At 44.0% G+C, this 25,574-nt stretch overlaps 2 protein-coding genes across 5 annotated transcripts in view; one reads left to right on the top strand and one right to left on the bottom strand.

Annotated features, from left to right (window-relative positions):
• Positions 1 to 5,184, top strand: part of LOC135212033 (galactosylgalactosylxylosylprotein 3-beta-glucuronosyltransferase I-like) — a 48,953-nt gene extending 43,769 nt beyond the window's left edge. Inside the window, exons 7-8 of one of the 2 annotated variants that reach the window (XM_064245338.1) lie at positions 551 to 622; positions 4,995 to 5,184. In XM_064245338.1, coding sequence (XP_064101408.1) covers positions 551 to 589 — 39 coding nt within the window. In that variant the 3' untranslated portion in view covers positions 590 to 622; positions 4,995 to 5,184. The remainder of the gene's footprint in view (positions 1 to 550; positions 623 to 4,994) is intronic. The other variant, XM_064245337.1, reaches the window with a different exon arrangement.
• Positions 5,185 to 6,730: 1,546 nt separating this feature from the next.
• Positions 6,731 to 21,990, bottom strand: LOC135212032 (uncharacterized). 3 transcript variants are annotated; one of them, XM_064245335.1, is made up of 2 exons: positions 21,685 to 21,990; positions 6,731 to 7,973 (listed from the first exon to the last, which is right to left on the bottom strand). In XM_064245335.1, the coding sequence occupies exon 2, from the start codon at positions 7,839 to 7,841 to the stop codon at positions 7,128 to 7,130; it is 714 nt and encodes a 237-aa protein (XP_064101405.1). In that variant the 5' UTR covers positions 7,842 to 7,973; positions 21,685 to 21,990; the 3' UTR covers positions 6,731 to 7,127. The 3 variants fall into 3 exon arrangements, with proteins under 3 accessions (XP_064101405.1, XP_064101404.1, XP_064101406.1); XM_064245334.1 differs by having other exon boundaries at positions 21,763 to 21,990; XM_064245336.1 differs by lacking the exon at positions 21,685 to 21,990 and adding an exon at positions 21,549 to 21,569.
• Between the last annotated feature and the right edge of the window lie 3,584 nt (positions 21,991 to 25,574).

The following is a 25,574-nucleotide window of genomic DNA, read 5'->3' as shown; positions in this document are numbered from 1 at the left end:
AGACTTTCATATCTCCTACAATAAATGGCATCATTTACAAGTTCAGTCGACCCCTGGTATTTGCTGGGGTGTGTCCCACAATCACCCGTGAATAGCTGAAATCTGCAAATACTTGGAACCACTCTAAAAGTGGTTATACCCAAGTATTTTAAGTTGTATCACAAGAAATGCATTTGGTCACAAAAATTATATGAAAATACAGTAATCAGTAAACATTTCTCCAAGAAAAATACAGTGAATAGGCAAATTTTCTGTGAATGTGTATACGTATATGTATGTTCCATAGAAAAATCTGCACATAGGTGAGTTTCGTGAATCCAGAACCGCAAATAAGCGCAGGTCGACTGTAGAATACATGCCACATTTTGCTTCAAATTCTCGTTTTCATTTATCAGTCATTAAAAATATGAAGAGCATTAGCCCATTGTATGATTGATGGGGTTTAGTGTCATGTACTACATTATATGAGAACAATTATAATGCGCCTAATTGTAGTCAGACAAAAATGTTCATACCTTCTCCCTTTTTCCCTTTAAACATTTTACGGCAGAGGGCTAGAGTTAGGACTGCCTTGACTCCTGGAACCTGATGAGTGTTATGACGAGGTAGCTGAGGGTCAGTGGTGAGTAAGCTTACATTCACGATGTTGGAAAGGAGACCTGTCATGTCTGTAGAGACTAAAGAAATCTGTCCTAGGTTTCAATGTAAGACACTATGTTGATGAGGAAAACACATTGTTACAATTACATTAAGGTGATTGGAAGTTGGTGAGCTCCTGTGCTGCTGTGTTCATTTTATCAGTTAACCTATCTCCTTGCCAATGTGTATGCAGACTTATTTGTGGTTAATGAAATGTATTAGTAAAGCTACAATATAAGTATGCGCTGTAAAAAAAATATGTCCACAATGTTTTCTTATATGACATTGTGTTTTTTTTTCAAAGAAATGTATTTTGAGTTATTTTGCAAGCCTGAGGATGAATTAGCCAGGATAATGAGAAGTTGACTGTATTTTTGTTCATGTTTGGTCCTCAGAGAATTTCTTCAAAGCTATGTGCTGGCACATTAAGATGATGAAGTTCTTGCAAATATCAGCAGCTAGAATAAAAATGTTGCTCTTATTGCCTGTTCTTCCTGTTGCTGTTGTCTTGTTTGTATGGTGTTTTTACATTGCATGGAACCAGTGGTTATTCAGCAATGAGACCAACGGCTTTACGTGACTTCTGGACCACGTCGAGAGTGAACTTCTATCACTAGAAACACACATCTCTAACACCTCAATGGAATCCCAGAGAATCAAACTCGCAGTCACCGAGGTGGCAGGTCAAGACCGTACCGATCACGCCACTGTGGCGCTTTTGTTGCTGTTGTTCCTCTTCTGTTAATAGCTCTACTCTTCAATGACGTCTATCATTACTGTGCTGGAATAAGGCTGTTAACATGTGCAGCATTTTTGAAAATATATGTACAAGAACCAGTTCAAATTTGAATATTCAGTGGCAGAGAACCAGATCCAATTTTGATTAATGTGAATCCAGGTTTCAAGACTATTGACAGCCAGTTCTGCAGGAATCAGTTATTGAAATCACAAATGACTGACCCACGAGCATGACTGACCCACGAGCATATCCTTCTTTTTTATAGGCAGATCCTCAAGCATTCTCTTCCAGGATTTCGACCTGGATTTAGTCAGCCAGACTTCCAGTTCAGAAGCTTGATTCTTGAGTATCAGGGAGTGTATGTTACTCATTTTTAATTGGATTTGTTTTTACAAAAATATATCTGTTCTTACACAAATACAAACCTTTGTTCTTTACATAGGATTTAACTTGCAAACGCAAGCTGGAACGGCCATTTAACTTTTAGACAAGGTCGTTAACTATCAACAGATAGGAAAAGCCCCACTCACCTGATATACTGCACTCCACTTTGCCAAAAGCATGAGTGTAACCAAAACAACCTAACCTGACTTTCATGTGTTGTGGAGACCAAGGGACTTTGGGAGCTATAACCCTTTCTAGGCCTCTCAGGGGGGCGCTGAGTGTGTCTGAACTTTCTGAACTTTTTGACCACTCGCAGGGTAGGAGAAGGAAGACATCGTCATTCAAAGCTGTTGCCTCCATCCTTTTTCAGAGATACCCTCCTTCATTCTTTTTCCAGAGCTAGCAAGTGGAGGAAGAATGTTTTCTCATCTTCCCGTGGGAAGTGTCATAGAGCTTCCTATGACCAGTCCTCTTCTGCAGAGGAGGACCAGAGAACCCAAAGTAGCAATTGCACCCATGTGCTTGGCAATGGCTCTTGTCGAAACCACTGCTTGTTGCTAAGTGCATAGGCTACCAATACCAGCCCTGGTCTCTGGCTAGCAGTACCACGAGTACCACTGCTTCTGTTGCCAAGCGCATGGGTGTAACCACTACCTGAGTTCTCCAGACCCCCCAGTGTAGCAGTATTGGCCTGGGTGGCCCGCCTGCCCAGGACATCAATACTGGCTCCAGTATCCCACTTAGCCAAGCCACTGGCACCGGCCCCATTGCTAGCATGGCTCGGAGGGAAGGTGAACAAAGAGTATGCAGGTGCTCCCTCTACCCCCTTCCAGCTCTTCAAAGAGAGTAGCTCAGTGGTCCTGGGATAGTGGTCTAATTACCCAGACCAGGCCAGTCAAGAGGAGGTACCCTGCTCAGTCTTCCCAATTCCTTGGTAGAAGCTCCGGCATCTAATAAAAAGACTGGAGCATCATCAAAGGACAGCCCCTGCCCACGTTTGTGTGGTACTGCTCTCCCTGACCAGTGCAGACGTCACCACTGGGTGACGATTGCCACAGCCTCACTCACCTGTCAAGACTTCTGTTGTTGACAGGCTGAACAAGGGTGTTTGTAATCCCTTACATGTCCCATTCACCTCTTCAGAGTTTTTCTGGGAGCTGGGAGATGGACAGGTCTAGGGCTCAGGACCAGAACTGTTCTCTCTCCCATCCCAGCCAGTACATGGAGGTCTGCATTCTTGGTTCAATCCTCAAACTGGACAGGATGTATGCTTGAATGGTTGAGAGAGTGCCAGGTGGCTCTGGTGAGTGTCCCTCTCTAGCAGAGGGAGCAACTCAGTAGGACTGGGACCTGGTAAGACCAAAGGGTCCTATGCCCCAGGACTTGGACACAGGAAGAGACCTTGGCTTTTCCTGCAGACTGTACTTCCACCATCAAGTCTTTCTGGAGACCCCAAAAGGAACTCAGTTTCGATCGACTACCATAGTCCAAGGCTTGCTAATGAGGTTTTTGTCCAGATAAATTCTCTTGGTTCTGGGAAAGAGAATTCTCCCCAGTGCAATCATTCATGCAAGACACTTTCTCCACCTCTAGCTTGCCAGAGGGAATAGTATCATGTTCCCCCCAGAGAACCCATTTCCAACCAAGCAGATTGACACAGACTTGGCCAGTCTGTCCCTGTCTGTCGATAGAGCATCTCTTGCAGTCAAGAGGCAGTGGTACTTGAATCAACTGCCCTGGCAGCAGTCCAGTCAGTCTTGTGAATTGATCTTTGCGCCCTCAGTGGTCAAGATCACTTTTTTTAGTACCCACACACCTACGGTAGATGCAGCTTTTATGAGGCTGTTGCTGTTTAGAGGTAGGGTTTTTAACCTTCTTCCTCCACCAGACAGCAAATCTATGGGCTAATCTAGTGTTGAAGAGGCAAGATGCTGCGTGGTCTCAAACCTTTCAAGTTTGTTGATCCCCAGTTGGCTTTGATGCTCAGAAACAGACTGATTCTGGGATCTTCCTTTCTGTTTACTTGAGGTGAGGTGGATGCCACTGTGGACAGGTTTCGAGTTGACAACAAAGAACTTGTTAACCAGGTCGTGGGTAAGACCTCAGGTTCTTAGCGTGGCGCTGTGGCCCTTCATAGAGTTACCCAAGCTTCTTCTACCCTGGTAGTAAAAGGCGTGCAACCACACCCCTTTCAGCCCTCCTCCCATGGGGTGGGGGTCTCCTTGCTAGCTGCTGATGGTGAGTGGGTCCCTGTCAAGCCATTGGATGACTTGGTAGCAACACAAGAGCGAAGACCTGGCAGTGGATGTCCGTCAGGTAAGGTATCTCACCCTTCAAGCCTTCACCAACCCCTCCCTCAATCTGGTCTGGTTCCCAAAGGGATCAGATAGCATCTTGTCTAAAGTGTTCATTATATGAGAGAGACTGTTTGTGAGTGGCTGGTCTCTTTCCTTTTCTCTTTCACCTAACTTGTAGGACAGAGAGGCAGCTAACAAGCTGTTGTGGTGGGCGTACAAGTTTTGCAGGTGACTACATGACAGGGCACCCAGTCCATCTTTTTGTAAATTGATTGGAAGCATGTCCCCACCTCTCTCTCTATACAAGGGAAGAGAGGGATTGTCAAGGTTCATTGTCTCCAACACTTTTGGGTTCCTCTTAGACTCCATCAAAAGTACAGAAACAAACTCATTACTTTATGCCCAGAAGTCTAGCAGTTGCAACTTCCCATATATTCAAAATGCCAGAAGTGCAGGATTCATTCTTTCAGAGATTTGCGCAGATTACCCCTCATCAGTGGGTAATTCTCCTGTATAAAGAACGAAGGTTTTTATTGGTGTAGGAACAAATAGTAAATTTTCAATTTGTATTTTTCCTAAAATACAAACCTAGAGTTCTTTGCATTCACATCCCACCTCAGCCACCTCTCATTCTGGTACCTGGGGGGCCAAGAGGCAAAGTGGAGTGCAGTACGACATTCGGGCGGAGCTTCCCCTTTCCCGTCAATAATTAACAATAATGAGACATCCATTCCTGCTTACATTCTCAAGCTAAATCCTATGTAAAGAGCTATGTTACGAAAAATATAAATTACATACTTTAAACATTTTCTTTTTGGCAGGAAGTGATAAGTTGAAAAACAGATTCCTTGTCAGACTTTCTATTCAGAATCTTTGTAATGAAGAACGTACCCTTTGTATTTTAATAAATTTTTTCATTGCTTGTCTTTTGTCAGGTGTATGTCTGGCACACACAAACACTGAAACCCGACTTGAAAGATGAAGAACGACTAAGGCAAGCTGGAAGATCTACAGATGTTGGCATTGAAGTTTAGATCTTTTGTTTTATGATTTACTACTGTAATTAATATTGTGTATTCATAATTTTTAGAAAATATAAATGAATAAAAACAATTAAAGCCCCAAGTGCAATTATTTTCTTCCAGCAAAATTTATGAAAATTTTGTTCTGTATCTATAGTCCTCAAAACATTGATTACTGCACTTACAAGATATGCTGATGTCCTGAACAGATTTTAAGCAGTGATTTCTTTGATTAAGGGATATGAATGCTATAGGCAATGTAGATGCTGAGTACTGAATCTAGAGACCTCTTAATCTTGAACTGATTGTATAAGTCTTTTCGTGAACATTTAGTTAAGTTCTTACTTCGCCCCTGAGTCCTATTGCTGTATAGTAGGCCACCCAGATACTAACTTATGATTCCTGGTGTAAATAATAGAAAAACAAAGTTTTAAGAATACGTACTATGAGAATTCTTCCCCAGACCTCCATTCAGAGAAAGCAGTCATAAGTGCATAAATGGCAGAAGCAAACTAGGACACTACATGCGTAACCTTGTGGGCTATCTTTAAATATGAACATTATTTTTTATAATACTCTCCTACCAGTAACTGTTTGAAAAAAAACAAAAAAAAAAAAGTTAAATTGGAGGGCCCCTCCAAATATTCTGTATATATGACCCCAAATTTCATTTCATGTTGTCATCATGAAGGACACTGCTAAAGCCCAGAGAACTGCCACATTCTTGGAAGCCTCTGCTGTCTTCCATTAGAGAATATGTGAAACCTTGATGTTAAATGCTGCTGCATTTGAATTATCAGTGATTTTGGGGCCAACCTTTAAAAGTGAACGGGAAACTTGTTCTCTAGTTTTCCTCTTCTGTGAAGTGAATGTATACCTTGTTCTTGAGTTTTGGCTTCTACAGCAGGTCAAAAGTTTCTTTGATTTATATGTTGCTGCTGCCCCTCTGCAGGCCTATCCGCTACTACATGTTTGTTGGCCATGACTGTCCCCCGACCTTAGGTCAATGCATCTGAATACAATGTAAGATCAGGCTCTTTATTCTCGAGTTGGAGGGAGATTCTTTGCAAGAGATGTTCCTCCTACCTCTGGGTGCTTTGGCCTGGAAGGAGTCTGGATGTACTTACCTGTTTCAATGTTGTTTGAGATCCATGGATCTCATCCATTACCTGGCTCCAGGCATCAGCTTCTCTAGGGAATACATGTGACCTAGGAGAGAGAGCCTCTTGGCTGGTAAGGACACAAAGGCTAGAAATTCATCTAAGGCTGACAGGAAGGTCTCTATGCACCCCTCCTTCAGAGATGCCATAAGATTCTTGGTATCCAGGATCATCCTCCGAATATTTAATGCTTTAGATGGTGTCAGGAAGTACTCTGGAGAATTTATCACTATCCGTAGTACATTTGATAACTTCAGCAGATAATGTTTAGCCTTCGTTATACCCTCCAAACTGGATGCGAAAACCAACCAGTCATTTAGGTTGGGTAAAATACCAATACCCATTTCCCCAAATACTAATGGACTTTTCATTCATCAAAATAAAAACTTAAAGGAACAAACAAGATGTTAAAAACCACTCACTAACATTCTCCAATATCAATGATATGAAAATAGAAGGTAGATAGGAATGAGTAATAAATTTCCAGGATGAAACAGTTTCTATTTATTATTTACTTTTAAAACTATTATTAATTTATAAGTCTGAAACATCAACAAATATATTACTGTACTTTCTTGATTAACAAATAAGAAAACAACATTTTCTTACATAGTGAAATAATATAAAAATTCTTTATGCTAATCTCTGTACAAAATTGATCTTATAATTATCTATCACTGTTTTTCATATTTGCCAAAAGTCAGTATAAACACTGGATACTATTATCAACCGATAAAAATGTATCAAGCATGTGTGAATCTAATTACAACATGCCACTAATGCATGTAACCATAACATAGGAAATAAACAATATGTATGTATATACTGTACTAAGATATAAAACTTCATCAAGTCTTTAATGTTCATGAATTCAATGAGAGCTGATTCAGGAACAATGATTTGGACATGGTGAAAAAAACTGTCCAATTTTCCTTTGTAGAGCTAATGGAAGGAATGTTTTCACAATCTTTTTTTGCCATTCATCAGAACCATCACAACAATCACAAATACCATCATTTACCCAAGCTGAGGGGATTGATTCTGGAAATCCTTTCATAACTTTTACACAAACAAATTTGGAATTTGTACAAGCATTAGTTCTTGGTTCATCCGAACCATCTTCAGGGCAATCACAGTAATCATCATTGACTTTGTCTTTCGAGATAACTATACCCGAAGTGTGACACGTAAAAGTTTCATCAGACGTCGCTGACTTCTGACTTGTAGCTGCTACTAGTTCACCAACACCTACTGAATTATTATGTTCTACTATTTTCTGTTTCTTTATCTCATTATTTTGTTCTATAATCTTTTGTTCCTTTATCTCGCTATGAGAATTTTTATTAGGATTTTCATTCATTTGATTCCCAATTTCTTTATGATCATGATTACTTTCCAAACCTACATCTTTTGGATGCAATTTTTCTTTTCCTGCTCCCTTCACAGACTTTGGCTTGGCATACTCGCTCAATTCAACAACAAAGGTCACCTGGTACACAATAAATAGCAATGTTGCCAAAAGAAGCGACTTTATGACAGTCTGCTTCTTAAGTGGAAGAGAGCGTAACAGTCTAGTAACAACCATGTTTTCATCTGGCATCAATAAGTCTTAAGGTAAGAATATCAATATGCTCACCACTATCACAGTTGACAATGAAGGACATACACATATTAATAAAGGAAATTTGCTTTCCAAACACCCAATGACAAACTACAGCAGTTGAATCACCACCTGCAAAGAGACAAAAAAAAAATGTAGTTTTATTTCTAACACAACAAAACTAATTTTTTCAAACAACCCATCACTCATATGCAACCCATATTTGTGATCTCTGAAGTCATGCTTCACCTAAATCCTCAGGCACTCAGCAATTACACACTCATTTTTTCTTCTAAATGAATATCAATTTGTTAAGAGATCAGCAGGGCTGGAAGGCTGAAGATCATTATATAAGCCTATATATGATGGGTTTCCATAAAACTGACAAATTTTTTAATCAACTTGTATTATTCATAATTAACAAACCTTCAGTCTTAACATTAGGATCAATCTTCTCCACAAACCCATCCTTCATATTCAACCTAAATCACAATTTAAATGGAAGGGTTCTGCTTTTGAATCTTCCAGAATGCTGAGATATGCAGAATCCATAAAGAAACTTTGGGACTAAGATAACTAAGGATACCTGGAGCTCTTTGGATTGCAAAAACAAGCTGCTAAATGTACGTAAGAGGCAACTGATTCAGATAATGAAGACACCTTATACAGCACTTGACACATACTATATGCAAGTACAGGCAGTCCCTGTTTTCCTGTAGCATCGGTTAATGGCATTTCGGTTTTACAATGCTTGGCTAATAGTGTTGTTAACCAGATTTCTGGCTGATAACCAATCTTCAGACAGTACCAATAGTTATATCTTGACTATCTAACTGTCTCTTAGCATTTGCTATAGAAGCAGCCTTTCTCTTTCTGTCTCTCTAACTTACTCAAATGGCTAGTTAAGGTCTTCCATGTTTTGTCATCCCAATCAACACATTCCTCACAAGTCAAAGTCGGTGCGCAAATTTGACCCCTACACTCAATACAAACTGATGCTGGTCATGACAGGCCTTAATGAGCCTAGTATTGCAGTCTTTGCTGCAATACCTAGTACTATGAGAGCTGGTATCTGACATACCTAATACTTGCTAACTCAAACAAAAGCAAAAATTTAACTACTTCGCCAGACTCCTAACAGCTAAATATTTTTGCCAAAAAGGCTACCAGATTCAACAGAGTACTTCACCAAACATCCACAGATATCAATAAGTAACCAATTTCCAAAATTCCCACTGCTAGGTACTGAACTAGCTGTTGACAGCACCAGCTGGCAGAAACAATCTTTAGTAATGCATACAATTCCCCACATGAGATGCGCTGATGGTTTGAACTGAATATAGAATTTAGGCCAAAGGCCAAGCACTAGGGCCTACAAGGTCATTCAGTGCTGAAACAGAAATTGGCAGTAAAAGCTTTGAAAGCTGTAACGGGAGGAAAACCTCGCAGTTGCACTATTAATCAACTGTTAGAAGAGGGTGGAGAGTAAGATGGAAGAAAGAGAATATGAAAGGGGGTACAGTAAAAGGAACAAAAGGGGTTGCAACTAGGGGCCAAAGGCACGCTGCAAAGAACCTTAAGTAATGCCTACAGTGCACCGCATGAGGTGCACTGACGGCACTAGCCCACCACGGGCACTGATGGTACTCAACCAGGTGGGGGGGGGGGGTATTCTAATGAGAACAAAATTTTTTATATCCATTGGAATAATAGATATTTTTTACTTTTAACTTTACAAAATACAAAAAGGCAGAAATATCATGCTTAATTCTAATTCATATTCAAATATATTCCATTATGTCAAAATTGTCAGAAATATTATGGCACAGTTACCAAGACAATGGAAAACTGCAAAAATTTATTCTCCTTTTATTCATATGAGACAAAGCATTCAGAGGAGCTCTTCATGTGCTTTCCAATGTAAGTGCTGCTGTCTGGCTATTCTTTTCATAATTATGACAGTTACAATCACCCGATGAGCAATGTCACTTGGAACACTTTTGTGACTCAATAAATGATATGATCCTTTTCATAAATTATCAGGTACTGCTAAGTGTGTTCATTACGTACAAAAAAATTTTACATTTATATACATTATTTGTAAAAATATAAAGATTGCCATGAATTTTAATTAAAACTATGCATACTATTTATATACCTACTAGAATGTATTCCCATAAGAAAGCCAAATTAAAAAGTGTACAGGTTTTGAAAATGATATTGTTATGATACAATAAAGTTTCATACATACTTACCTGGCAGATATATACATAGCTATCGACTCCGTCGTCCCCGACAGAAATTCAAATTTCGCGGCACTCGCTACAGGTAGGTCAGGTGATCTACCGCCCTGCTCTGGGTAGCAGGACTAGGAACTATTCCCGTTTTCAATCAGATTCTCTCTTCCACCTGTCTCCTGCGGGGAGGCTGGGTGGGTCTTCAATCGTATATATCTGCCAGGTAAGTATGTATGAAACTTTATTGTATCATAACAATATCATTTTCATACATTCAACTTACCTGTCAGATATATACATAGCTGATTGACACCCTTTGGTGGAGGGCAAGAGACAGCTAACTAACTGACTAGACAGGTAAACAACATATGTTGTAGGTATAAATAAACCTTAGTTCCTACCTTATTAGATGGAAGACTTCGTGGCTACTGCCCAGGAGTCTGCTTCATCTCAAGAGCCTTAGCGAGATAGTGATCTGTGGCCAAGAGTTCTTGCTGGTCTGTCGATGGGGTCTTATCCACTTACTCGGCAGAGCCTAACTGGCGTTTGTCAAGGGGTGCTAATCCGCTTATATGACAACACGCCTTCTTTAAGGAGCACACAACCGATCCCGATCACCCGATCCTAACCCGTGTTAGTTCTAAGATTGCCAAGAGTCATCCCCAAACTCTTAGCAAACAACCACAAACTCGAAACTCATACATACAAAATCAAAAATAAAAATTTTGTACCCCTCTAATAGTCAGCTGTCACTCGATTTCCTAATGAAGCGAAGTGAAGGCCGCCAGTGCGACATCTGACACTCCCATGCACAGGAAACACGAGAACACATCCGACAAGAGGGTTACGTACACATATTTAAGGATCGGTGCTCTCTCCTTTACCCAGAACCGTCTGTGCTGACACAAACGGACCTAAAGAAAAACATTTCTCATACGTTACTCGCACATCTTTTAAATAATGAGATGCAAATACTGAGTTGCATCTCCAATAGGTTGCGTCCAAAATATTTTTAAGTGACATATTTCTCTGGGACGCAATTGATGTCGCGATTGCCCTTACCTCATGAGCTCTTACTCTTAATAGATTAAAAGAGTCATCTGGGCAGTTCTTATGAGCCTCGGTAATTACACTTCTAACAAAGAAGGCCAAAGCATTTTTAGACATAGGTCTCTTGGGGTCTTTCACCAAGCACCATAGACCATGTTGTGAGCCTCCCAACCGCTTCTTTCTGTCCAGATAGAATTTCAGTGCTCTAACTGGACAAAGTGATCTTTCTATTTCTCTGCCTACTAGGCTAGTAAGTCCTTTTACCTCGAAACTCCTAGGCCAGGGATTCGAAGGGTTCTCGTTTTTGGCAAGAAAAAGAGTCTGGAATGAACAAATCGCAGAATCTCTTTGAAACCAACTCGTGACTCAAGGGCTGCAAAACTCGCTGACCCTTTTAGCCGTAGCCAGAGATAGAAGAAATATACACTTTCTAGTGATATCCCGGAATGAAGCCGTATGAGGTGGTTCGAACTTTTCCGAGGATAGAAATTTCAGAACCACATCTAAGTTCCAGCTCGGAATCCTAGGCTCTACTGACTTGGACGTTTCAAAGGAGCGGATGAGATCGTGCAACTCTTTATTATTCGTCAAGTCTAAGCCCCTGTTTCTAAAGACTGACGAAAGCATACTTCTGTATCCTTTAATAGTTGGTACAGAGAGATGTGACTTTTCCCTCAGGAAAAGAAGGAAATCCGCAATTTCGATTACAGAGGTATTGGAAGAGGACAGCTTCTTCGACCTGCACCAGTTTCTGAAAACTTCCCACTTCAATTGGTACACTCGCCTAGTAAATGATCTGCGGGCTCTAGCAATTGCGCTTGCCGCCCTTTGCAAAAAAGAAAAAACCCTCTCGCTCTGACCATCTTTCGATAGTCGAAAGGCAGTCAGAGCAAGAGCGGGTAGATTTTGATGGTACCTCTCGAAGTGGGGGTTGTTTGAGCAGATCTATCCTGTTTGGAAGAGATCTGGGGAAGTCCACTGTCCACTCCATCACCTCCGTGAACCAAATTCGGGATGGCCAATATGGGGCTATCAGTCATTCTGGTTCCCTTCGAGGCCATAAACTTTCTGACTACTTCCCCCAGAATCTTGAATGGGGGAAAAGCGTACACGTCTAGCCCTGACCAGTCCAGGAGAAAGGCGTCTATTGCATAAGCTCTGGGATCCTCTACCAGGGCGCAAAATGTGTCTATCCTTTTGGAGAGAAACGTGGCGAATAGATCTATCTGCGGTTTCCCCCAAAGATACCAAAGGGTCTGACAGGACTTCCGAGTGGAGGGTCCATTCTGTAGGAAGGACCTGGAACCTCCTGCTCAGTCTGTCTGCTCTCACGTTCCTCTCCCCTTGAACCAAAGTCCGGTTAGAACGAACCACATTTCCTTTGATTTTGGCCCAAATATCAGCAGATCTCTTGCCAGTTCGTATAGGGCGAAAGAGTGAGTCCTCCTTGTTTCTTGACATAAGCCAGAGCGGTCGTATTGTCAGAGTTTATCTGAATTACTTTGTCTCTGACTATCTGCTCGAAGCTCCTTAACGCGAGGTGAATCGCAAAGAGCTCTTTGCAATTTATGTGCCATGACACCTGCTCTAAGACCAGGTGCCTGACATTCTTCGGACCCTAGAGTCGCACCCCAACCTGTCTCCGACGCGTCTGAGAACAATGTCAGGTTTGGGTTCCGAACTTCTAAGGATACTCCTCTGTTTTCTTCCAAGGGGGTCAACCACCACCTTAATTGTTCCTTTACTTTTAATGAGATTGGAAACATGTCCGAGAGCTGTCCTGTCTTCCAACTCCAACTGCTTCTCAGGAAGTACTGAAGCGGACGGAGATGCAGTCTTCCTAGAGGAAAGAACTGTTCGAGCGAGGAAAGGGTCCCCAGAAGGCTCAACCATTCCCTCGCTGAAGTACGCTCTTTCTCTAAGAAGTTGAATACTGTGGCACAGCCTTTCCTTACTCTCTCTTGAGAAGGAAATACTCGAAAACCCCGAGAATCCATCTGAATCCCCAGATAGACTACGTTCTGGCTGGGGACCATCTGTGATTTCTCGAGGTTCACGATTAATCCTAATGTCTTTGTCAATTCCAGGATTGTTGACAGGTCCTCCAGACACTGCTTTTGAGACCTGGCCCTGATGAGCCAGTCGTCCAGGTATAGGGAGACGTTTATCCCTTTCATGTGAAGGTGTTTTGTTTTGACACATTTTTCATCAAGTCTGTGAAGACTTGGGGAGCCGTAGACAGGCCGAAACACAGGGCCCTGAACTGATAGATCCTTCCCTCGAACATGAAACGAAGGTACTTCCTCGACGAATGGTGAATCTGGACGTGGAAATATGCGTCTTGAAGATCTAGAGACGCCATCCAATCTCCTTGACGGAGAGCTGCAAGTACTGAGGCAGACGTTTCCATGCTGAACTTCTGTTGTTGTACGAATTTGTTCAGCGAACTTACATCCAGTACCGGTCTCCATCCCCCGAGGCTTTCGCTACGAGAAACAAGCGATTGTAAAACCCCGGGGAGCTTTGATCCAGTACCAGCTCTATTGCTCTTTTGTCCCACATCTGCTCCACCATTTGACGAAGAGTATCCATCAGAACAGGGTCCTTGTATCTGGCTGACAGTTCCCTCGGTGACGTTGTCAAGGGGGGTCTGTCCTTGAATGGGATATAATAACCCTTCTTGATTACTGACATTGACCAAGGATCGGATCCTATGTCTTCCCATGCTCCCGCAAAGAATTGTAACCTGGCTCCTACAGGTGTCTGGAGGAAAGATTTCTCATTTTCCCTTCTTAAAGGGACGGAAGGCAGATCTTCCCCTTTTTTCAGTTGATTTCCTTCTGACAATGGATCTAGCCTGAGAGCCTCCTCGAAAGGGCTGCTGTTGTTGAGCTGGCTTAGAGGCTTTCTTTTCCTCACTAGCCACAGGTCTATTCTTCCTTGAGGATTGCCTTAAAAGATCCTGAGTGGCTTTCTCAGTTAGCGAATGGGCAATGTCTCTCACCAACTGCGAAGGAAATAAATGCTCAGAGAGAGGCGCATACAGCAAAGCGGATCTCTGCGAAGGCGAGACGGCCTTAGTGAGAAAGGCACTATGAACCGCTCTCTTCTTTAGTATTCCCGCACCGAAGAGGGAGCACACTTCCGCCGATCCATCTTGAACCGCCTTATCGATGCATGTAAGGATGCTATGCAAGGTTTTCAGGGCTTAGTTGTTCTTTTTTCATGGGGACTTCTTAGCAATGACCCCAAGGGACCAATCTAGGAAGTTAAATACTTCTAAGGTATGAAAAAGTCCCTTGAGGAGATGGTCCATTTCCGAAAGACCCCATGTTGCTTTCGCTGAATTTAAGGCATGTCTCCTCGACGAGTCTACGAGACTGGAGAAGTCCGATTCAGCTGAAACGGGCAGAGACAATCCCATGTTTTCTCCCGTTTCGTAACCATATGCCCTTCTCCTTGCCCCCTTAGTTTAGCGGGAGGCATGCAAAAGATCGTCCTTCCTAACTCCTTCTTAGTCTTGATCCAGGAGTCCAGAGATTGTAAGGCCCTTTTTCATGGATATGGCCGGTTTCATTTTCAGGAAAGACGAAGACTTGTGTTGCCTTCGTACTTGAAAATAGAGAGCGAGGAGAAGGAGGACGGCTGGAGTCAATGCATCTCCATATTCTTCTAAGAGAAGAGCAGAAAGAACTTTGTAATTCGAAAGCCCTTCTCTGTTAGTAACTTCGTCCTCCGAGACGTCATCTAAATTAATAGGATCGGAAGGAGAAGGCCCTCCCTCCTCTGTCTCCTCTCTTGATTTCTTCCTTTCGGAAGAAGAAGCACTTCTATAAGGAGATGGGCTAGGAGTAACTCTCTCCTTACGTTTATCATTAGGCGAGTCACGTATCACTGCTCTACGCCTGTTAGACTCCTGTCGGATGTCAAGCTCTTCACGAGGGAGAATGCGCCTGGCGTTTAGCAGGAGTATCTCGCTGAGAATACTCCTGAGGCCTGGTAGGAGTATCCTGTTTGGAATACTCCTGACGCCTGACAGTCGTTACACTCTTCGAATACTCCTGCCGTCTGGAAGGCGCATCTCGCTCCAAATACTCCTGGCGCCTGTTAGGAGTATTAAGCTCAGAATACTCCTGGCGCTTGGTAGGCGCATCGCGCTTAGAATACTCCTGGCGCCTGGTAGGAGTAAAAAGTCCAGAATACTCCTGGCGCCTGGGAGGAGTATCGAGGCCAGAGTAATCAAGGCGCTTGGCAGGAGTATCTCTTCCCGAATACTCTGACCTACGGAAGGCGCATCTAGTTCCGAATACTCCTGAGGCTTGGTAGGAGTATCGCTCATGGAATGCGCCTTTCGAATAGCAAGTATATTGCGCTTAGCGGGCGCTATACTCCTATCAGGAGTTCTCTCTTCTCCAGTTGGCTCTTGTTGCTTGGATGAAGATCTGGGCCTAGAACGATCTACAGTAAAGTCAGGCTCTTTGCGCCTACTTGGCGCCTGGCTCCTAGTTGGCGCCTGACGCTTGGTAGGAGTTACTTCCTTTCCCACATCTCGCCTGCCTAACGCACCGCTCCCCCAGAGATGGCCGCTGTGCGACAACTCCCCTGGAGGGTTCGTCGCGCCCGACAGGAGATCGGTATTTGGATCTCTTAATCGGAAGCCTGTCATCCTTTTTACGAGTAGGCTCTTTAGAAAGTACTCCTACCAAAGACGCTATTTGCTCCTGTACATTCATCAAAATTCTCCTGGTCGAAGGCTCATTCGAATCAGGAGAAGGAGATCTGGAAGCGCTCAAGAGTCTTTTCCCTTCCAAGGATCTAAATCCTTTCTAGCTTTCTTGATTACCGAAGGCGCCTCCTCTTCAGAGAAGCGCTCGGGGCTAGAATTAAGCTCAGGTTCTTTCCAGTTCCTTTTTAGCGGACGTGAAAGCTTCGATTCCTTCCATCCTCTTCTCGGAGAAGGCGAACTAGAAGATGAAAAGCACTCACGAAGGACGCTTTTTCTATAGCTGTCCCCGGCAGTCTGAGATGTATACGATTCTGCCGAAGGGACGCCTGATCGTTGGGGATTCCCCACGACCCCCGTAAGGCTTTCGACTTTCCTTCTCCTCTGGGCCAGGGAGCTTGGAAGAGGTCTAGGCCTGGGAGCGTCGCAGGGACGACCAGACGCCCCCTCCACTACACTGGGGACACTACATCACTCGAGAAACCACATTCACTTCTCTTACCTTCCAATGCTTCCATTTTCTCTTGCATATTTTGAAGGGAAGCTCTGAGTTCCGCTATTTCTGAGGCGGAATCAGAGGGATAAACTTGGGAACGGGCTGAAATAGAATGGGCATAATTAAGAGAAGAAGAAGAAGCTACAGAACTACTAGACATTTTCCGGCTTTTGTAAGCCGCCTTCCTCTCTCTATCTTTCTCTAACTTCTTCAAGTAAAGTCAGATTCCATTCTTGCGCACTCAATCTCTCACACTCGTTACACGTATTCTCAATTGAGCATTCAACCTTTCTACAACCACTGCATGTAGTGTGAGGATCTACCGAAGCTTTCGGAATCCTCACCTTACAGCCTTCATTCACACACACTCTGAAGCTAACACTAGAATCAGACATATTCACGAAAATCCAAAGCGAAGTCCAAAAACCAGTCCACGATAGCCGATATGCAAAACAAACGATCCAAGTACGTGCCCCAAAAAACCAAAAAATCAGTTGAAAGATGATCAAAAGCGTTGTGAAAAAAGAATTTCCCAGTTCAGGAGGAAGTAACAACAATGTTGATTACTACCGGCGACAGAGAGAATCTGATTAGAAAACGGGAATAGTTCCTAGTCCTGCTACCCAGAGCAGGCGGGTAGATCACCTGACCTACCTGTAGCGAGTGCCGCGAAATTTGAATTTCTGTCGGGGACGACAGAGTCGATAGCTATGTATATATCTGACAGGTAAGTTGAATGTATGAAAATAGTAATTAGCATAGGGTACTTGGGAAGAACTTGATTTTAGATGCAAAATAACATTCCCAATAGTTCACTGAAAATATCTAAACAAATTTGGCATTCACTTCCATTGAAAATGTTTGCTAAACTGTCACAAATTACCTAATGTCTAATAAAATGGGTGGCCTCAACAAAAACAAGGCTACCAGTGTCTTAGGTTCTACAGTATCGATGGGTTAGAGGGTAGCAGGAGCTGCTAATGCCATTTGGGGATACATACAGAGTACAATAACTTAACAAAGTACATAAGCAAGTTTATTGGCCCCTAAGTTAACCCACAAGGTGTGGCACATTGCTAAAATTGGTGCTTTCCATGCTGCACTAGGATGACGACGACATTATCAATGCTCAATTTTCAAATATCGCAGTAAATTTAGTCCCTCCCCTTAGCTCTGTTTGAATAACATCAACAGTCTCACCAGCTATTCAGCTCACTCTTGAACATGAAAGATGCCAGAGGCAACACCCCATCGGTGGCGAAAGACACGGTAGGGGGCCTCGACTCCTACTTCCTCCTTGGGAAGCAGTTGTTACAACCCCTTCTGGGAGAAGTGGGGTGTATGGACCTGAATGGAGCCTGGGAAGTAGGGAAGGTCCTGGGGGAGGGCTGCATCCCCTGGTCTCCCCAGTTCCAAGGGGCTGACTCTGTGGAGGCTTCAGTCTCTCGTTAGATCTTTTCGGTGCTGACTGACGTAGGGAAGGGGCCCTATATACGATGGAGCCTTGGCTGACCTTCCTTCACCGTTCCACAGACTCCTCCACCATCTTCTCCAGAAAGAGAGCAGCCCCCTCCACTGGGGCGTTCCGAAGGGTCCTGAGCTCCCTCTCTGGAAAGTTCCTAGGGAGTTTGGCTAGCACAGAATCCCTCCGCCTCAAGACCCAGTTTGCCCACGACGTGACCAGTTGGGTCGTGAGGAAGTCCAGGGACTTAACCCCAAGACAAAATCAGCTCCTTGTACTGGGCAAGTGAGGCTTCGTCCCTCAAGTCGTGGAGGGTAGGGGAACCTGGCTACCACCCCGGACCACAGATCTATCCATGAAGCCACATGAATAGAGGTCCAAGCTGTGACTTCCATGGCCAAAGCCTCCTTGGGGGAGAAGGAGACTAGGCCTGACGCGAGCCTCTCTTCCGAGAGTCCGGGTGCCAGGGTCTACAAGTTACTCTCCACTGATTTGGGAAGCAGGGGGACTCCTTCCGGGGCATATAGCCTTCTCTGACTCGGCTTAGATGCTGGAAGTAGCCTAGCCGAGGAGTGCATCCGCAGGGCGTGACTCGACCCCGCTACGAGCTTTTCCACCACCGTCAGGACCTTCGTGTTGGTGGACCTAGGGAGGCTGAGAGAGGGCTTGGGTTCCTCTGGGTCCCTGAAGAGGATGTCCACCACCAAGGACCTGTTGTCCTCTATTGTCGGGGCTGGCTCCTCTAGTCGGTTCATGGACCTAATAAGTGAGAGGACCCTCCAAAAGGTTGAACTCTCGTCCACTGGGCCTAGTTCCTCCAGGGCATTCTAGAGGTCTTCTTGTATGAAGGTCTCCTCCTCAGTGTACCTCAACGGAGGAGAGACGTCAGACCTTGGTCGGGGGGAAGATGGAGAAGCTCCCCGGAGAGGGACACTTAAACCTGGTTCTAAACCGTCTCCTGCAAGGGGGATGCCCCGAACGCCCAGACCGCCCCGAGGAGGAGTTCGATCCTGAGCGGTGGAGGGGCTGTGAACCCCCTAAGGAGGTAACGGCTCCAGGCTCCATCCGTGAAGGCGACAAGCGTGTGGGAACACGGAAGAAGGGAGCCCGCTCGGTCATGGAGGCCGACCCAATGGCTGACGAGACCGAGGCGGGATCCACCGGGACCGAGGAAGGAACAGGGAAGATGCCGGCTGGGAACCCCCCATGAAGAGCCGTCATGGGGGCTACTGGGGCGGGGTCCTCCCTCAGCGGAGGGGGCGAAGGAGAACGCCGCCGCCCCTGGCGGGAGTTGTCCCGGCGCCTGTCACTCCCTCTACTCCTTTTACGATCCCGGTTACAACGAGGAGAGCGGGAAGAGCTGCTCGAGGACGAGGAGTAGCTGCGCCACCTACCTCTCCCATGGCGGGGTCTCTTTTTGGAGGAGCGCCTTCTCCTACAGGAGGATCGCTCCCTCGAGGAGGAACTCGAAGAAAACACATCCTCAGATGAGTACCGCCGTCTCTTGCTTCTCCTCTGGCAACTCCCGTCGCGGGGAGAGACCAGGGAGCGTTTCAGCTGCTTCGGGGACACCCCCACCGCAGAGGGACCACCCCGGAAGGCAGCTCCCAAGGCCACCCCTAGCTCCTCCTGCCCTCTAGACGGGAAGCCCCAGGATGGGAAAGCATAGTCCTTCATCAGGGATCTGCCCACAGTACAAGGGGGAAAGAAATCCCCAACGGCAGGAGAAAGAAGGGTCGGAGCCAGGCGGGCGGGTGGCTCCGTGACCGGGTACACCAGCCCGGCTCCGGCCGCGAGCGGTGCACTCCGCTCGAGAGCGGGGAGAGCCGCAGCAAGGCGAGCCGTAGTGGGGCGAGCCGTAGTGGGGAGAGCTGTAGCGGGAAGCTCCGCAGCGGGTGGGGGGGGACGGGTCCTCCCCCTGCACCGATGCTAAGAGAAAGGACCAGGACGGGGAGCCCTGTAACTGCAGCCGCGTCCAGCAGTCCCTCAACACCGCAGAAGCATCGGGTACAACCTGTTGGGGATTTGACTCATCAGGAACTCCCCTGGGGAGGACCCGGCAACGGACTCACCTAGGCCCTCTTGCTGGGAGAGGGCAGGAGAAAGAACCTGAAGAAACGCGGGAGACTTCCTCTCCGACGATACTGAAGGGGAAGGGGTGCCCCCGTTTCTGCTGCTAGGCCTACTCCTCGAATCCCCCGAAAGCTTCGCCGACGATGCTTTAGGTTTCTCCTTCTACTTTGTAGAAACCAAATCCCACTGGTACGAGGGCCAAGAGACGCATTCCAAGCACGTGTTGTCCCTCAAGCAATCGCCCCCCCCTACACGAATTACACAAAAGTGAGGATCGATGAGAAGGGGCGAGAGAAAAGCTCCACAAGCCTGCCCTTCAGGACCAGGGCAACGACGTTGAGGCTCCAAGGCTGACATCACACATACGCTCGACACACATACTCCAAAAACACACACAAGGACAAAGGAAATGGGCCGGACACCAGACGAGCAGGGGCGTATGCACGTGCCTGCGACCAGAGAAGGACTGGCGTCAGGTCAGCAGGATAACGTGGTCTTTGACCCCTAAGGGCATAGGCCTGGCCTGGGTGCGGCGTATAACCAGTTTTTTCAGGTCAGACCCGGATCGCCATCCAGGAATCTCCACTGGAAAGGTTCAAGGTAAGGCTATGTTCATGTGCATTCCTCTATTCACTACTAATCAATCTGGACCCCTCCCACCCAAAATCCCCAATATCCTAAAGTGATCATCCATTTACAATGTAGTGTGCTGAGTAGGAGGACCAAGGTATGCATTGGTAATTTTGCCTCCTAAATTTGGTCCCACCGATCTATTTCCAATATTCAGTGTTACTTGGGAGGGTCTAGGGCGGCAAATCCAGCCACCTGACCTGATTAGGATATGGCACCTTAAGTCAGATTAGGAAGATAGTACTAAGTTCTGGTTAGGTGGATATTCAGTAACGCCAATCTGTTTCCCATACAGTAGTTGGTATTCAATACTAGCTATTACTTGCGCAGGGGGTTGCTTCTGGAGGAGCAAAGTCTCCCCCAAATTCCCAGCCATTTAGAGCTCTGGTTAGGTCGGGTCACATCATTCTTGTTAAGATTAGCTAACTAGGCTAGTAGTTGGCTACCTAGGTTTAGCCTATTTGTTTTTGTTTGTTTGTATGGTGTTTTTACGTTGCATGGAACCAGTGGTTATTCAGCAACGAGACCAACGGCTTTACGCGACTTCCGAACCACGTCGAGAGTTAATTTCTATCACCAGAAATACACATCTCTCACTCCTCAATGGAATGGCCGAGAATCGAACCCGCGACCACCGAGGTAGGACGCCAGCACCATACCAACCACGCCACTGAGGCGCCGTTACCTAGGTTTGGCCCTACACTAGCTAGGGTATAATCCGCTCCTACTAGGCTAGGTACCTTTTGTCAGACATAAAGAGGACGTTTTACTATGGTAAGCCAACCATTTGAGAAGATTAAAAGTAAAATTTATCAAATCACATAGTAGCTAGGTAGGATAAAAAAATAAATTATCGGCTTAGCACACCAGAACCTGTCAGTACGGCCAGTTCTAAGTCAAGTCTACGCTAGCCCGAAGAAAGTTCCTGCAACGCCTGAAGGTAGGCTAATTACGATTATTCTATAATAGTAACTAGTACTGCCTATAAAGATTTTTCATGTCGCCGAAAATAGGCAACCGAATTTGGTATACCTACCTATCAACATATGTTATGGGGTCTTACCATAACAAGTCCCAAGAGGGTGTCTAGTGTCTACCTGACCTGTCAACAGGGAGAACACCAATTGAAGATACAATACCTAAATAATGGTAATTTAACATGAACAACTTACCCCTATCATATCCTACGCCTAAAGGTCAAGTTTACGGGCACGGTTAGTTAAATTAATGGGTTTTCTCGCCATACTTACTGTGGAACTGACTTGTTTTCAGTCCAGCAACATCGCTTACGTTACTTCACCTTTCACACTTCTGCTTCTTCCTCATCACGACAGGTGGAACTTGGAAGTGTAATAAGAGAAGTTTTCGCTGATGCACACCTGAGAGTGAGAGACTGATGAAGTGGCAGTGTCCCATCGATATACTAAGGAGGAGGGGGCGGGGGTACCCTCTTTATCTATGGTCTATCCAAGTACTCGCTCTCCACACTTGATAATCTGCAGCTGTTATTATTGATCTTATTATTAGCACAGATATCTCTCTCTCTCTCTCTCTCTCTCTATCGTCTCTCTCTCTCTCTCTCTCTTCCTCTTCTCTCTCTCCTCTCTCTCCTCTCTCTCTCTCAAAACACTCATCGGTTATAATTCCCCATATATATATATATATATATAATATATATAGATATATATATATATATATATATTTATATATATATATATATATATATATATGTGTGTGTGTGTGTGTGTGTGTGTGTGTGTGTGTGTGTGTGTACACGTGTGTGTGTGTGTGTGTGTGTAATGTGTTTACTTCAAGCTCATCTTCAATGAGTTCCATATATATGTGTGTGTTCTTTGTTCATATGCCTTGCAATTATTACAGATGTACTATTTACAATACATCATTCGAAAGCATGGGTGTGTATTTATATTTTACTCTCATTTCCCCAACATACATATAGTGGAACGTGTATCACACTTTTCACAGCGAGCTCCTTCATCAACAACTTGGGAGTAACCACCACAGGTTGTTGAGTGCTGACGGCGAGGGCACCCGTTCTCAACTTGGGTTGGCTCATCATATCTTCCTCCAGTGCTTTCTGTATTGTTCCACCTTAATTTCTGTGCTTTTATGATAATCTCTTGATGAAGTTTATACGTTAGGATAAGCTTTCCCTATCTTGTCTTAAATTCTACAATATTTGATTTCACATTTTCCTTTCTCTTCTGCGTATTCACTTTGAACATCGCGCTAGGCTTGCGCTTTACACAGAACACTTCTCAGACACGTCGGGCTCGCACGACAGCCACAGAATAATGTAGTTTTAATGAGGTTACTTATAAATGTTGCTGAAAAATAAGATATCAAAATCAAACACTGTGTAAATTTCATAAATAGCAAATCTCTGGATACGAAAATCAGCAGTATAAAAGCAAATACTAATCATGGGCATGAATGTTTTGAAATGCGACTTGGTAAACATTTAGTTGGATGGTAATTAAAAAAACAGCAAACTACAGTTGATTGATGAAAAGTCTTTTGATATACTAGGTGTTGCTGAAATATGCATAAATGACTTTGATACCGTAAGGACAGCTGAAGTGAATCATCTGACTCGCTTGCATATATGCCGAAAGAGCTAGCTTATATTTTGTTCCCATCAGCTGATCTCGTTTTAAAAGTAATATAAGAAGTATGGTAGCTAGTTTTGAATATACAACAGTAACCTTCAAACACCTAGATTAGATATTATTTTCTTAATTTCGTTTATAGGCCTCTACGATCATGTAAATAATTTCAGAGAGGAATTTGGCATGCTTCTGAAATTAATTGACTGGTGGCGATAAAAGTCTGTGTGGGGACACTTATGAATGGACGGCTCATTTGATTTAACATCTCATGAAACAAAAATATTGTTTTGATACCTGTTCACTATAAGTACAATTGAGATCTTATATCCTCAGCGGGTGAGTGAAACCATTTAACCGTGCGCTATATATGTTATGAACATGCTACAGTGTGCAGTTGTTTCTCATATTTGGTGCTTTATCCTATTTGAACTGCCACTCACTATGATTCTATGAGTTCTGCCTTAGTAATAGGATAGGATTCTATATTGCATGCTATAATTAAGTGTACTTACTCATATGTTTTGTATTATATCTTATACTTTTCCTGTGTGTATAATCTGGTTTCTTGCAACATTGTCGGCTTAACAAGTAGTACTCAATACTATGCATCTCCTACTATGAGGTTCCTGTCGTCCAGCTACCAGGCCAGATCCTCTCTTACTTTCTTCTAGAGAGGAACCGGGAGAAAGGGAGGGTCTCTCGCTGGAGACCAGCTCCTTCAGCCTTCGCCAGGGAGGCTGAGGGAGCGGAGGTGAAGTCGCCCATGAAGGACCAAGAATGACAGGTGACCCAGAACGACCTGCCACTACCGAATGAATGGTTCCCGACGAGTCAAGAACTTCCGGGCTACTTCCTAACGCGAGAGTCCCATGACGCTGTTCTGTGTCAAGGACGAACCGATTTCAAGTTATTCATCAGAAGTAACAATAGAAATAATACCAGTGAATGTTGCCTAAATATAAATAAAGATAAAAATGAAATTTTGATACTGATCGACTGGTAGAATATAGATGGTGTAGAGTACATACACTCAACTCCTTAATTTGAAGTGCCCTAAATTTTAGAGAGCCCACTAAAGATAGGAAATTGACCAGCTTAACTATATCTTTCTGCTCTCCGAAGGCCAAGAAATTTTAAAAACCATGATCTTGTAATAACGCCAGCAACATATACCAAGCGCAGGATGAATCACGTATTACCTTTCTTTACTGCTAAAAAATTAACACAGAGTCCGCATCATAGTAACGCTAATTAGAATTAACTTTAGTCAGAGTTCAGGTCAAAGTTAATTGTTTTGTAACAACTAACAGGTGAATTACTCAATGTGGATAGATGAGTTGGGGCCCTGAAGGACTACGGCCTATGACTGGGGAAATACCCGGTGCTTGTAAGACCTTGTAGGTCAGTATATCCTTACGTCAGCACAATACAGACGGAACCTATCACGACTTCCATCTCTAAATGATTGTGTATTCGTTCCCTTATAGTGGGATACTTTCGATAAAATTCAACGGATTGTATAGTTGTTTCCTTAGTGTAATACTTTTGACAAAACAGAAGAGACTGTGGAGTCGTTTCCTTACTGTGATCCATTTCACAGGGGCGTCATTTGGGTTGGGCCTGAAGGCCACTTCCCCCGCCTCACGACACTGAGGCCTCCCCCCGCCACCAACAAGACTTTGAAATAATAATAATAATAATAATAATAATAATAATAATAATAATAATAATAATAATAATAATAATAATAATAATAATAATAATAATAATAATAGTAAAATCCACTTCAAGGTGAATCTTACGAGGCTTCAAAATGCGTATAAATTTCCAAAAAGTTATCGGGGTATTGTATTGGCTCTCACATCATCGGAATTTCCATACACAACTGCAGAAACACATTTCTTGAAATGCAAATAGCTGGGAATTTTTACTCAACAAAGATCAAACCAACCTTTATGATCTCATACAAACCGTTCCAAATTTACATTAAAATGCCCGCGTTATCAACGAACGGGTGTTAGTCGTTATTATTTTAGAAATATAAAGATTAGACACCATTACCTTGAAGAGAATTCATCAATATTAAGACCAAATTCAAGAAAAACTATATGACCGTGGTTTCCGGAAATCGACGTTCAAGAATTCCTGACAGAGGAAATAATTGTTTGACGAATATCCAATGATACACCACTGAATTCCTGGCCTTGGGATGTCTCTAGGGTGAAATATGCTCAGACACGGAGAATCTATTATCAAATATCTACCGATCTGGCGTAACAACATTGATTCCAGGATTATTTTTTTGGTCTACATTAGCCCTGGTGAAGTGTCCCGTCCGCAGTTTGAGCGAGAAAACTGATACGGAGAGGCACAATTCCTATAGTGCTAAACAAAGATGAATATTCCTTAGGTTGGAAGTGTTATCATCTGAA

The sequence above is a fragment of the Macrobrachium nipponense genome, chromosome 40 (genome assembly GCF_015104395.2).
Source record: "Macrobrachium nipponense isolate FS-2020 chromosome 40, ASM1510439v2, whole genome shotgun sequence".
NCBI lineage: Eukaryota > Metazoa > Arthropoda > Malacostraca > Decapoda > Palaemonidae > Macrobrachium > Macrobrachium nipponense.
This window is presented reverse-complemented; position numbering and strand designations above follow the sequence as displayed.

Bases quoted from the DNA above. Each gene is read 5' to 3' on its own strand.
- LOC135212032 (XM_064245335.1), bottom strand. From the start codon at position 7,841: ATGCCAGATGAAAACATGGTTGTTACTAGACTGTTACGCTCTCTTCCA.